The sequence below is a fragment of the Sorex fumeus genome, unplaced genomic scaffold (assembly GCF_029834395.1).
Source record: "Sorex fumeus unplaced genomic scaffold, SorFum_2.1 ptg000044l, whole genome shotgun sequence".
NCBI classification, from domain to species: Eukaryota; Metazoa; Chordata; class Mammalia; order Eulipotyphla; family Soricidae; genus Sorex; species Sorex fumeus.
Genome location: NW_026606101.1, coordinates 64469358 through 64482185, shown reverse-complemented (window position 1 = coordinate 64482185; position 12828 = coordinate 64469358). Strand labels below are relative to the sequence as shown.

At 44.3% G+C, this 12828-nt stretch overlaps 1 protein-coding gene across 2 annotated transcripts in view; it reads left to right on the top strand.

The window, feature by feature from the left end:
- The window catches only part of RYK (receptor like tyrosine kinase), an 83270-nt gene that overhangs the window by 30442 nt on the left and 40000 nt on the right, over positions 1-12828 (top strand). For both annotated transcript variants that reach the window (XM_056121350.1, XM_056121349.1), the window contains exons 3-6: positions 3757-3856; positions 5681-5815; positions 8641-8694; positions 12619-12763. In XM_056121350.1, the coding sequence (XP_055977325.1) occupies positions 3757-3856; positions 5681-5815; positions 8641-8694; positions 12619-12763 (434 nt within the window). The remainder of the gene's footprint in view (positions 1-3756; positions 3857-5680; positions 5816-8640; positions 8695-12618; positions 12764-12828) is intronic.

The window sequence follows — 12828 nt, the reverse complement described above, 5'->3', positions numbered from 1 at the left end:
CATGCTTGCACAGCTCTTATTCCTCCAGGCTGCTGTTCTGCTCAGAGGGTTTGGACCTCCTTGCTTGCCTCCCCTGGGCTCTGTCTCTGCTCATAAGCTCAGGTTCTGCCCCTCCCAGCCCCCCTTGTCACACTGATACTCAGATGCCGACCTTCATGCCCCATCAGCACTGCAGTTAGTTAGGACCTTTTGCTGGCCTGTTTGTGTTTTCCTAGTGACTGGTTCCTGGTGAGCCTCTGCTTAGAATCCCTGAGACCTAGAATAAGGAAAGAGCAGATAGGAGGAGCCGTGGTGAGTTTGGCTTTGAACCTGCTAAGATTAGGCGCCTGGGAGTGATCAAAGAGAGGAACTTGGAGCAATCAGAGAGACCAGTGCTTCTCAAGTATTTCCTGAACCATAGTAGTGCGGGGAATCACTGATTCTTGCTGGAATCAAGTGGTGATGGGGTTTTTAATGGTGTGGGTTCTTTGTATTGGGGTGCAGAGGAATTCTTTAGTTTGTCAGTAAACTGAATACTGGACATTGAAGCCACCAGGAAGCTTGCAGGAATCAAAGTAAGCCTTAGGGTCAAGGTCTGTTGCTTGAGAAATAGTCATTTTGAGAAAGGTTGTAAGCTCAGAATCCACAGAACATATTGCCTAGAAAGGAACTTACAGTCCTGGAGGCATCGGCAGCCGACTATGTTGTGTAGGCCCTGAGCATCTGATGTGGAGGGATGGGTTGGCTGAGGACGAGGTGTCTTCTGAGGAAAGCTAGGTTGGGGGAGGTCACGGGGCAGATAATTGTGAAGCGGCAGAGAGGGTCGTGAGCAAGGCTGCTTGGAGCCAGGTTCAGGTGGAGGCCAGAACTAAGGGACACAGGGCACACGAAGTCTGGTGTCTGTATCTTGGGGTTCAGGAGTAGGCTGCCGGTGTGGGGAGGTGTAGTAGGGCATTGGGTGGCTGCTCTGGAACATGGCTGAGATCCTTGGAATATCTGTATTTGTCAGAGGGGACCTGTGCCACCCTAACTCGTTTGTTTCATTGGCCGTTCTTTCTACTTGACCCTCACAGCGTGTTGTGTTATCCTCATTTCACAAAAAGTCAAACTCGGAAACCGTGACCTCCCCAAGGGCCACAGCGTCTCCGGATTCCAGATCCAGATCTCGCTAGCTTTCCTTTGTGCACTTTTCTCTATGTATCGTCCTGCTCAGAGATAACATCGATGGGTCGCTGATCGGCGCTTTCTCCAGTGCTCTTGTCACTGAATGTTCCTGGGCTAGCATGGACGGGAGGGGGACTCCTGGCAGTTCTTGAGCCCAGGACTCTTCCCAGAGGTGCTTGGATTAGACAGAGCTGAGGGGACCATGAGAGGTGCGCCTGGCGGTGTCAGTGGCAGGTGTGTGTTTCTCTTGAGTCATGCCCCTGAGACCGCCTCAGCTTGCTAGGCTGTGGCTCTGTAGCGCTCCCTGGATGTGGTGACAGTGTGAGAGGGAACAACCCCGAGCCCGGGGACCACAGGCACTGCCACAGCAGCCAGACTATTTCCCCTTGATGAACGGGGCGCTTACCAAGGCAGCCTTTAGCTGCTGTTCGTGTGCCTTAGGTGATATCTACACCCACCTGAAGCCCTCAGGGACAATGAAATCTTGGGCTGAACCTTCCTTTCTATTTGTGGGTAAACCCCCAAGGGCCCTTCCTGTCTATGGTCCCAGGTGGTACTCTGTCCTTTCCTTGGGTCTGGAATGAGACTTTTCTTGTTTTTTTTTTTTCTTCGCATGTTTATTATCTCCTATTTCACTGACTTTTCCCTTCCTATGCATATGAACACATTTGAACTCCCATTAAAAAGAGAAGAAAACCTTCGGAGTACCCCTCAACACACCTCCACACAACTCCCCCCACACCCCTTCCATCCCCCACGTTGTATTCTAGTTCAGTTTCTTGAAGAATAGTTGCCAAATCCAGGTGATAGTTCAAGTGGTCGAGCACCTGCCTTGCATGTGCAGGGCCTTGAGTCAATCCCTGGCCCCATGTCGCATTCTGAGCACTGCTGGGTGTGGCCCCAGAGGCCCTCCCAGTCACCATCCAACCCAAGCTCTGGCAGGAGTAGGTCCTGTCTCTAAGCACCGATGGGTGTCACCCTGTAATTAAAACCAAGACAGAACAGTTGCCCAGTGGCTTCTGCTGTCCCATCTCTCTAGCAAGGCTGCCTTTGTGAGGAGAGAGGACTATTAACTTTTATCCAGACCCCATCAGGAGGATAGAGTACCAGGAAGTGGGACAACAAGATTTTGAAGGCGCCAGCCATTCTGAAGTTTAGCTTTTGCTCTGTGGTTTATGCTGTCTTTTCCATGAATATCTCTTGCACAGGGCTCTCCATTCTTGTAGTGCTGGTTAACTAGCGTCAAACCACACTGTGGGCCAGGTGTTTTGATAGATCGTATTAGTGTTCCAGGGACATCTTGGATTCTGTTCGGGATTTGGAGTCATTTGAAAAGTATTCAAACCTGAACTTTTTAGTTTAGAAGTTGTATTTCCTCCCTTTGTTGTTGTAACACCAGGGAGTCACGTTAGGTGGTGGAGGTACTTGTGATTGGTTGGGGTGTACAGAAAGTCACATACTTGGTTGTGGTGCTGGGATCATGCTTGGCATGTGGGGCAGCTCTAGGATTGCATTTACACGTGAACTTTGGTGGTGGGGGGGGTGTTGTGGAGGCAGAGAGCCACTGGGAAGCTGCTCGCAAGCAGGAAGTCTGGGGACCCCATCTGTGACTCAACTCGCAGTTCACTGGGTTGGCAGCCCCGTGCAAGGGCTGAAGAGACAGTGGCACTGCTTCGACCATGTGGTGTCGGGAACTCCTGAGCCAACCTGACAGTGCTGGGCACCTTCGGGGCCACCCCTGGCAGTCTGAAGTGGGGGAGGGGTGGCTCAGAGCAGCACCCAGCGATACTTCGGGGATGGGGGTGGTGCCAGGGTTTGAACCTGCACCAGGCACATGCTGGGCACATGACCTAACCGCCAAACTGTCTCCCTAGAGTGAACTTTCTTCACTGTGAACACCGGACCAGGGAATATGACTTAGCTGTTCTGTGATAAACTACTGACCTCAGATCTGCTTGTGAGATGAGTGGATTCCTAGAGCAAACCTTTAGCCACCAGCTACACAGGTCTTCAGAGCTAGGCTACTGTCAGCCAGGGAGGACATGGGTGATGAGTGATAGTCTGTAAATTACAGTCCAGTGGGTATGGCACCTCCTTGCACGCAGCTGGCCTCTGTTCAGTCCCTGGCTTCCCATAGGGTTCCTGGCCACTGCCAGGAGTGATTCCTGAGTGCAGAGACAGGAGTAACCCCTGAGTATTGCTAGGTATGGCCCTCGCAACAGATTAAAAATTGTACTTCTCAACTTTTACCTCTTCAGCTCTCCCTCTTCAAGCTTGTCTGTCAATAATTTTAGACTTCAGGATTTCATTTTTTTTTTTTAAATTTACCTTTTCACTTTTTATGTAGGCACTGTGATTTACAATACTGTTACTAGTAAACTTTCAGGCATCATCAGCAGAATTTCTGAATCCTGCACGGCAGCCTTTACAGGATGCTGATGGTACTATTCTAGACCTGAAATCCAGTGTCTTTTTGGGATTGAGTAAGACTGACAATGTGGGTTTGTTAATAACGAGGTTATGTTTTATGTGTTCTTGGTTTATAAGTCAAACAGTAAAATCAAGCTGGTGTCACTATTATCATAGAATCAAGCTTATTTTTCCTTTTTATAGGTTGAATATAAACTGGGATTTCAAGTAGACAATTTTGTGGCTATGGACATGCCCCAGGTCAATATTTCTGCTCAAGGGGAAGTTCCACGCACTTTATCAGGTGAGTGTGAGTCTTAAAGATACTGAGTATCTGTCTTCTACATCCCAGAAAGAACAGTTTATTCACCTGCAGCAGTGTGTTACTTTCTGGCAATAAGATGTTTAAGGAGTTTGCTATTTTGCACCATTTCCTCTTTTCTTTACCCTTTAAAACTTGCCTCTACAGGCCCCCGTGTCTGGTCTGGTTGCACTTTGCTTGGTTCTCACACAGTAGCCTGTCTGACCTTGACACTGACCTCTGACTGTGACATCCAGTGCCCCTGGCCCCTTGGAGACTTGGCCCGCACTCCAGCTGGTGCTCAGCAGCTGCCCTGCTCCCTTCTTGCTTGGACTCGCCCTTGGCCAGCTCGGAGACCCAGGCCATTGCATGCAGCGCCTCCATGTGAACCACACAAGGCGCTCTTCCTCTCTCCTGCCTGCCGTTCAGTCTGTCCCTCCCATCTCGCTGTTCGTTTCCTACCTCCTGCTCTTCCTCCAGTTGCTAGCTCTTCCCGCTGGCCAGTGTTCCTTTGACTCTCAGTCCATCTCTCCCTGTGGCCGCCAGAGGGCAGGAGCTGTCTCCTTCGGCTGACTGAAGCCCCTGGCTAGCTGGGTTCTGGGACTTAGTCACTTTGCACACCCCCTGGTTCTGAGCCAGTTCTTTGAGAACGACCCCTGCTCTCACAATGTGTGATTTTAAGGAAATGGGCATTATTAGAACTTGAAAATATAAGCCAGAGCAGTACTCGGGAACTTTTTCTGATAATGATACCACTGTTGATGGTGAAATACTGATCTGACTGAGTGTTAGGGAAGTATAGGAAAGCTGGTTGATTTCTATGGGTCACTAAAGTGAGTTGGTAGTACACATATTTTTCATAGATAGTAGAATGCTACAGATAGATTATATATTTATATTTTGGGGTGGATTTGGGTTATACTTTGCAGACTATATGTGGTGGCAGGGGTCAAACCTGAGTCAGCCACATTCAAAGCAAGGGCCTTAATCCCTGTGGCCCGAGAATGACATTTGGATGGGAGTAAGGTGGGGGTTGGGGAGGTTTGGACGACACCATATCAGATGCTCAGGGCTTGCTTACTCCTGACTCTGCACTCAGGGATCATTCGTGGCGGTGCTTGAGGGACCAGGTGGGGTGCTAGGAATTGAATTGGGGTTGGCCAAGGTAAGGCACATGCCTTAACCCTTGTACTATCTCTCCAGCCCTAGAATGATATATTTTAAATATATAGAAAATCTTAAACTGTACGATTGAAAAAAATTGATGTGCACCAGTCTGGTATTCCATTGGCACAATAATTGATTAAAATCAATCTCTGTTTAAGTTTTTTAAAAGTACATTTTAAATTAAAAATGGAGAATTTATCAAGTTTGTTTTTAGGTGTATATATATATATAGTTAGTCTCTTCTCTAAGATCATTACGTAATTGCTTTTGAGTTGTTTTCTTTTTTGTCCAGTAATTTTTGTTCTTACTGTTCTGTATGATTGGTAAGATAAGCAGGGTTTGCCTTACTGTCTCTTTTAGCAGGAGAATTTAGGAGATTATAAAATTTAAGATATTAAAAATTATAACCCAAATTTTAAAAATAGCAATTTGTTTATTCGTGTCTTGATTTAATCTTTATTGCTAATTTTTACTTTATTGTAAAGAGTTTGGTCTGAAAATCAGCTCTCTGAAAATGTCTGTGTAGTAGTTTGTGTAAGTGATCACTTTTATCACTTTTAGTTTTATTGCGGCAAGAATAAATTTAGTGATCTAAAATATTTCATGTGTCTTAATATTGATTCGTAGTAAATGAATTTCTTGTCTCTTTTTTTTAAACAGTGTTTCGGGTCGAGCTTTCCTGTACTGGCAAAGTAGATTCTGAGGTCATGATACTTATGCAGCTCAATTTGACAGTAAATTCTTCAAAAAATTTTACAGTTTTAAATTTTAAAAGAAGGAAAATGTGCTACAAAAGTAAGAAATTTATTTGTTTGTTTGTTTTCCTGGGGGGTCCAGTCCCGGGCCTGGCATACTGAGGCCTGTATTCCACCACAGGGCCACCTCCCTGTCCACTGAGATCAGGGACCTGATCTATCAAAATGTGTATCTCTGTGATGTGACATCAGGAACAGATATTATCATTGATTTGCAGATTTACTTGTAACCAAACCTTTTTGTTGCAAATGAGAAAAAAAATTAATGAAATTCATAGATTATTACTGGATAGCTCTTTGTGTGCATGTGTGTACCACATCTGATGTTACTCAGGGCTTACTTCTATCTGCACTTGGATCATTCCTGGCAGGTTTGGGGGGCCATATGACAATGTGTGGTGCTGAGGCTTGAACCCCAGGTTGGCGCGGGCAAGGCACGTGCCTTCCCTGCTATATTATCCCCTTGGCCTCCCCTTCCCTCAAGTTATCAGGTAGCTTATAGCTTAAGGATTCTTTCTCAGGCCCTGTACAGTTCCCCTTTTCCCATAATCTTTTTTTAGAATTGCTAGGACAGTTTTTAGTAGCAGTGTGAAGTAGTATGACAGTGTTTGAAGAGTGAAGTCAGGTAGTTTCCTGAAGGGAGCCACAGAATAATTGTTAGCTAGTGTTTCTCTTACAAAGATAATGTTGTGCAGGAGCATAGCCCTGTGTCTGGACTGCCAGCTCTGTCATGGCAGGATACTGGGGAAAGCTCTTGAACAGCAGCATCTATAGCAGTCAGTCCTTTTATCTGTAGAATGAGATTAATCTGTGGGACTTAAAAATGGGAGTAGATGGGCACTCCGTGGTAGAGTGGGGACCATGTGGTGGTAGAGATTGTACCAGGGAATCCTGCACACACAGCATGTGTCCAGCTCTTTCACCGCTCTCCTCAGCCTACAAAGACACATACATATTTTGATGGACTGAATCGTGCCTGAAATTAGGGAACTTTGTGTGAGTACTTAATATATGTTAGTAGATTTTAAGTAATCTGTTACTCAGGAAATTACAGGAAGTTCTAAGTAGTGTATATGTATATATAGGTGAAAGAATCTTAGAAGTTATGGAGGGGCTGGAGAGAGCACTCATGTGCTTTGCATACTGGAGGTCCTGGGTCCATCCCTGACATCATGTGTTCCCCCTGAGCACTACTGGGAGATCCCTCTGAGGCAGTAGTAGCTACTGAGTACTGCTGGGGGTAACCCCAAAACAGAACAGAAGATTATTGAGTTACCCACTTTTAAGTTCTACACAAGTAAAGTTTGTATATTCAAGAATCTGCAAATATTCTTTATGTATTCTATAAATTTGAATTTATAAATGTTTTGTAACTCGAATTTACAGTCATAGGTAGGGCTGACAGGTGGGGCAGTGGGGGGGTGGGGGGAAAGGGGAAGTCAACCTCCAAACTTACTGAGTTCTCTTCTGCAAGTGTTTTATGGGTATTGCACCCATTTAATCCTTAACAACAACAACAACAACAACAAGACCTACACAACAAGACCTAGGCAGCAGCTTCCTTATTATTTTCAGTTTCTAAAGAGGAAGCTGAGGCCCAGAGAAACTGACCAACTTGCCAAGGTCAGATAGCGGAGTGGTGCAAACCATGCTCTAGCCTCATTATTATATGCTCTGAATACATTTCTTAATTGAGACGCTGAATGTTATGAAAGCGAGTAAGTTACAGTGGCTGACTAATTTCCAGATACATTCCAGTAAGAATGCTGTATTGCATTGAGGTGGATTTTTGTTTTGGTTTGGTTTGTTTTTATGGGTCCCACCCAGTGGTAGTAGGGATTGATCCTGGCAGGTTGGTGGGCGTGCAGTCCTGTGGATGGAGGGGGTCCTGGCCTCCCACAGGCAAAACCTGTGCTCAGCCCCCGGGGCAGTTTCTGTGACTCCTAAAATGGACACTAATGATGAAAGAGCAGATGAAGAATGAAATTATAGTTTAAGCATTTCAATGACATATTTTAGTCTTGTAGACTTATATAAATTTAACGTCAAAATACACTTAAGGGCTTCTACTTTAACTGACTCATCTGTGTATGTGTGTAAAAGTTAACATTAAAATCCTCTTTGGTGCAATGTCCTGCTTTGTTTTAGACTTAGAGTACCACCCTTTTTATTTGGTGGTTGTGCTTCTAGTTACCCCTGTCAGCCACTTCATGTTTGTGATTCTTACATAATCGTAATCAGTTATCTATCTGGTTTTCCAGTCTACTACATTTAAAAAACTTTACATAGTAACATAACTGTAATAGGTGTACTGTAATTCCTGATACTGCTAAGTAAAGGGTCTTTAATATGAAGGTGGGATTATTGTTAGATTAGTTTAGAACTCCTTCCTTAAAACCTTTACACATAGTTAATGTATAGTGAGTGAGTTTCCATCAAGGTTGAGGTATGCGACTTTTCTGACTTCCAGTCAGCACAAATTCTTTTTTTTTTTAGTTCGTTTTGGGATGGTTCCTGGGGGTGGCTCCCAGCTGTGCTTGGGGACCCTGCAGTAATGCTTGGGGAGCAGGTGATGTCAGGGGCAAGTCCAGAGCTCTCACATGCAAAGCACACAGTCTAGTCCTTTGAACTATTTCCTTAGCCCTTTCTACAAATCCCTTTTCACTGAGCCTCTATAAGGAACACCATTTACTAATGCTGGCATGGACTATTGATCAGTGAATAATAATAACCAGTAGAATAATAATGCTGCTTTGTATTGCAAGAGTACAAATCTGTGTTAGAGGAAATTCAGAAAGTACAATTATAAAAGAATTATCATGGCAAAAAATTTCTAACATGTCTTTTATCTCCTTTAAAATCCAGAACTTGAAGAAGTAAAAACTTCACCCTTGGACAAAAACACTAGCAGAACTATTTGTAAGTATTACTCTTTTTTTCCCATCTATTAGGGTTGAGAAATAATTAAAAATGGACATGATTGTATGAAACTTAGAAGCCTGTGGTTTCCAGTTTGTCAGAAATGTGGTACCATGTTATTATTTCACTGATATTTGTAGATTTTTGTAGATATTGTCAGATGAAACTGTTAGCATATTGAACATTTTATGAAGTAAAATTCATAAAGCAAGTGGTCTAGAAAAGTTTACAAGCAAGAAGAAAAAAGTTTATAAGCAGGAATTTATATGAGGTGATATAATGGGCCTCATTTCAAATGATTGTGTTTAAAATATAAACGTGAATCTGTGTAAGATCTGGATCTGCTCAGTTTGGTCTTATTTGTGGCCTGGACTTAACCCTCAGCTAATTCCATCTCAGTAAAAACGCAGCTTAAAAGAAAATAATGTCAGGTTATGGAATGGCCCAAGGGTGCTGGCTTTGCCTCTAGGAGGCCCAGGTCCTGTCCCCATTCCACGTAGTTTCCAGAGCACTGCCAGGAAGAGCCCCTGAGGACTGAGCGATGTGTAGTTCCTGAGTACGGCCAGGCGTTTCCCAGAGGGGAAAAAAAAACAATTAAAATTATCCAGATTTCAATTGGATATTCCTTAGAAGAAGGAAATATCTCTGCTACCAATTTTTTTAAAATCTGGTAATTCCCAGTTCTTCCTTAAGAGACCCTTCCCATAACCTGGGAGTTACTGCCCACTCTCCCTTCCTTTCTGTTTCCCTAAATAAAGTCTTTTACTGAAAAAAGGAAAAAAAAACCAACTCGTGGTTTTAACTATTTTCTACAGAAGGATGTTATTTGTCACGGAGTAGTGTCTGTGTGTGTGTGTGTGTGTGTGTGTGTGTGTGTGTGTGTGTGTGTGCGCGCGCACTCCTGCGCATGCCCTGTTTCTTCCTTGATTCTGCTCTCCTTCCTTCCTTTTTCTCTGTGCATTTTTCCAGCCCATCCTCAGAGCTGGAAGTGCTGAGTAGACGGAGGATTAAAGTGGGCAGAACAGACCCTGCTGCCAGGGTTTCTGCTACAGTGGAGGAGCTGGGCAGCCTGGGGCAGTGGTAATAACACAGTGCCCCCAGCTGTGACAGGGCAAACACTTGGTGTTTAAGGACTCTGGGGCGGGGGGCCTCTGGAACCTTCCTTGAGACCATGATGGATAGCTTTCTGAGGAAAGTGACATCTCATCTGAGACCTGAAGGGTGACCAAGTGGTGACAGAACAAAGGGATTAGAACAGTGGATGCTGAGCCTGGAATTAGGAGGTAATTGATCAGGGTGTGTTCGACTGATCTGTCCAGCCCAGGATCGTGCTGACATGGGTGGAATAGCAGCACTAGTCTTCTGGAACCTTCCTTTCTGCCCCTCTAAAGGGTGAGTAGCCCACTGGTACGCTCTGTGACAGTCACCGATCCAAGCTGTGGATTGGTCAACTGCTCTAGAAACTATTTCGTCTCTGCATTAGTGTTGATTCAGAGTTTAAGTCTAAACAAAGTAAAATTATTTTCCTCATTTCTGCATTTTTGAAAGTTGCAACTTAATTTTTTTTATGATATGTCAATTGGTTTTACTTTTGAAGTTAAATGAGTCATGTAAGCTTCCTTGTTACATAAGATATAACTTAACTTTCTGAATCAGGTTCAGAATCTTGTTACATTCCCAGTTAATTTTTTTATTGTTTTTTCCTAATTTTTTAAAAATTTTTATTGAATCACCATGAGGTACAGTTACAAGCTTTCATGTTTGAGTTTCAGTCATACAATGATCAAACACCCATCCCTCTACCAGTGCACATTCTCCACCACCAGTGTCCCCAGTATACCCCCCTTTCCAACCCTCCTCCTACCTCCACGGCAGACAATTTCTCCCATACTCTCTCTCTACCTTTGGGCATTATGGTTTGCAATACAGATACTGAGAGGCCATCATGTTTGGTCCTTTATCTAGTTTGAGTACATATCTCCCATCCGGAACGATCTCTCCAACCATCATTGATACCCTCTCTGTTCCAACTGCCTTCTCCCACAGCTCATGGAGCAGGCTTCCAACTATGGGGCAATCTTCCTGGCCCTTGTGTCTACTGTCCTTGGGTGTCAGTCTCATGTTATTTTATATGCCACAAATGAGAGCAGTCCTTCTATGTCTGTCCCTCTCTTTCTAACTCATTTCACTTAGCATGATACTCTCCATGTCATCCACTTAAAAGCAAATTTCATGATTTCAAACTTCATCTATCCTAAAGCTACATAGTATTCCATTGTGTAGATGTACCAAAGTTTCTTTGACCAGACGTCTGTTCTTGGGCACTCGGGTTGTTTCCAGATTCTGTCTACAGTGAACAGTGCTGCAGTGAACATACAGGGGCAGATGTCATTTCTGCTGTGGAAAGCTGCAACTTTAATCTTTTGTTCTGACCGAATACCAGAATGCCAGACTTGTATTCCTTTCAGTTTGACATCTCTGTGTAGCGTTGCACTAGTCCTCCGGCTTTACTTTGGACAGAAGGAAACTCTTGAACTTCCCTTCCTCCGCGCTGCATCTTTTTTGTTTCTGTAGGGGTACCATTGTCTCACCAGTTCCTTTAGCCAAAACTTGGCTCTTCTTTTCTCTTCTACCTCTGTATGGTTCATTCTCCAGATCTTGCGGCGCTGCTCCCCATTCCGTTAACTTCTCGTCTTCGCTATGATCCCCTTGCCCAAGCCTCCGCTGTCTCCTGGACCACCGCGGTGGCTTTCTGGCTTCCTGTCTCTGCTCTTAGCTCTCTCTGCAGCATTCCTACCCAGCATGAGTTTCCCCCCCAACGAGGTCGACAGTGTTTCTTGCAGTGCTTCCCCCTCTCATTTAAGATGAAACTCAAATTGCACAGCTTTTTCATTCGGTACAGTTTTGATGTTAGTACTTGTTATTGAAACTTACTTAACTCTCCGTGATTTTTGCCTCTGTTGCTCCCCTAGTCTTGTGTTTCTGTGTTGTCTCTTGTCTTGGAGTTGTTCTGTTGGATATGAAACAGGTTATTTAATGACTTGTCTTGTTTTCCTGTTTTATCTTTTAAAAAAGAGAGAGCAAAATAATTTGCTACCCTCAGAAGCAAAAAGGAAAAAGTTATCCTCTTAGCTTTGCTGTATATTCCTTCTCCAGAGAGTCAGTAATCGTTGGCAACAAAGATAACCTGATCTTCTACTACAGGCATAACTGTCGACGACAGATCAGTATAAATCTGTGCTACCCACAGTGTGACTGTGAGCCACATGTGGCTGTTTAATTTTGATTAAAAATAAATTAAATTAAAACTTCATTTCCTTGGTTGCAGTAGCTACATTCCATGTGTTGAATGCAGAGCCCCAGATACTGTGTTGGACAGCACTCTAGAGCGTTTCAGAAACACCAGAGCCGGGATAGGGCTTACGGTGCTTGCCTTGGGCACTGCCAACCCAGCTTGCTTCTCAGCTCCACATGGTGCCCGGGCACTGCCAGGTGTGCCTGCAGGGCCTCCCAACACTGTGGGGCCAGGCACAGGCACCATCACATTGAATTGCCAGCCCAGTTGACTGAGAGTCCCTGAAGCCGATCCCGAGGCCGCTGCCCAGGAGCATTTCCATCTCTGGGAGATTTCTGTCGGACAGCACTGCAGTAGATGACTCATTACGTCTCTAAAATTTGTGATTACATGTTAGCCAGAGTTCTTTTCCAAAAGAATACAACTACAACAAAAAGAAATTTCAAACTGTGTGAACTTGATGTCAGCTGGAAACTGATCTTACTTGGATTACTTATTACTGGTCTTAACCAAAAAATCGACACGTAAAGCGCAGATATTTTGTAAAGAACAAGATAATTATTCGGTGTGTTGGGTCTCGAAGCAATTGTTAATTACGAAGCTTAATGTAAATTTTATTTTTGTTTCAGATGATCCTGTACATGCAGCTCCAACCACCTCTACACGTGTGTTTTATATCAGTGTAGGGGTTTGCTGTGCAGTAATATTTCTTGTAGCAATAATATTAGCTGTTTTGCACCTTCATAGTATGAAAAGGATTGAACTGGATGACAGGTATTGTTCCTATTTGGGGGAAGAAATTAAAAAGCAATCATATGGGAGCCCACACATACCCACGC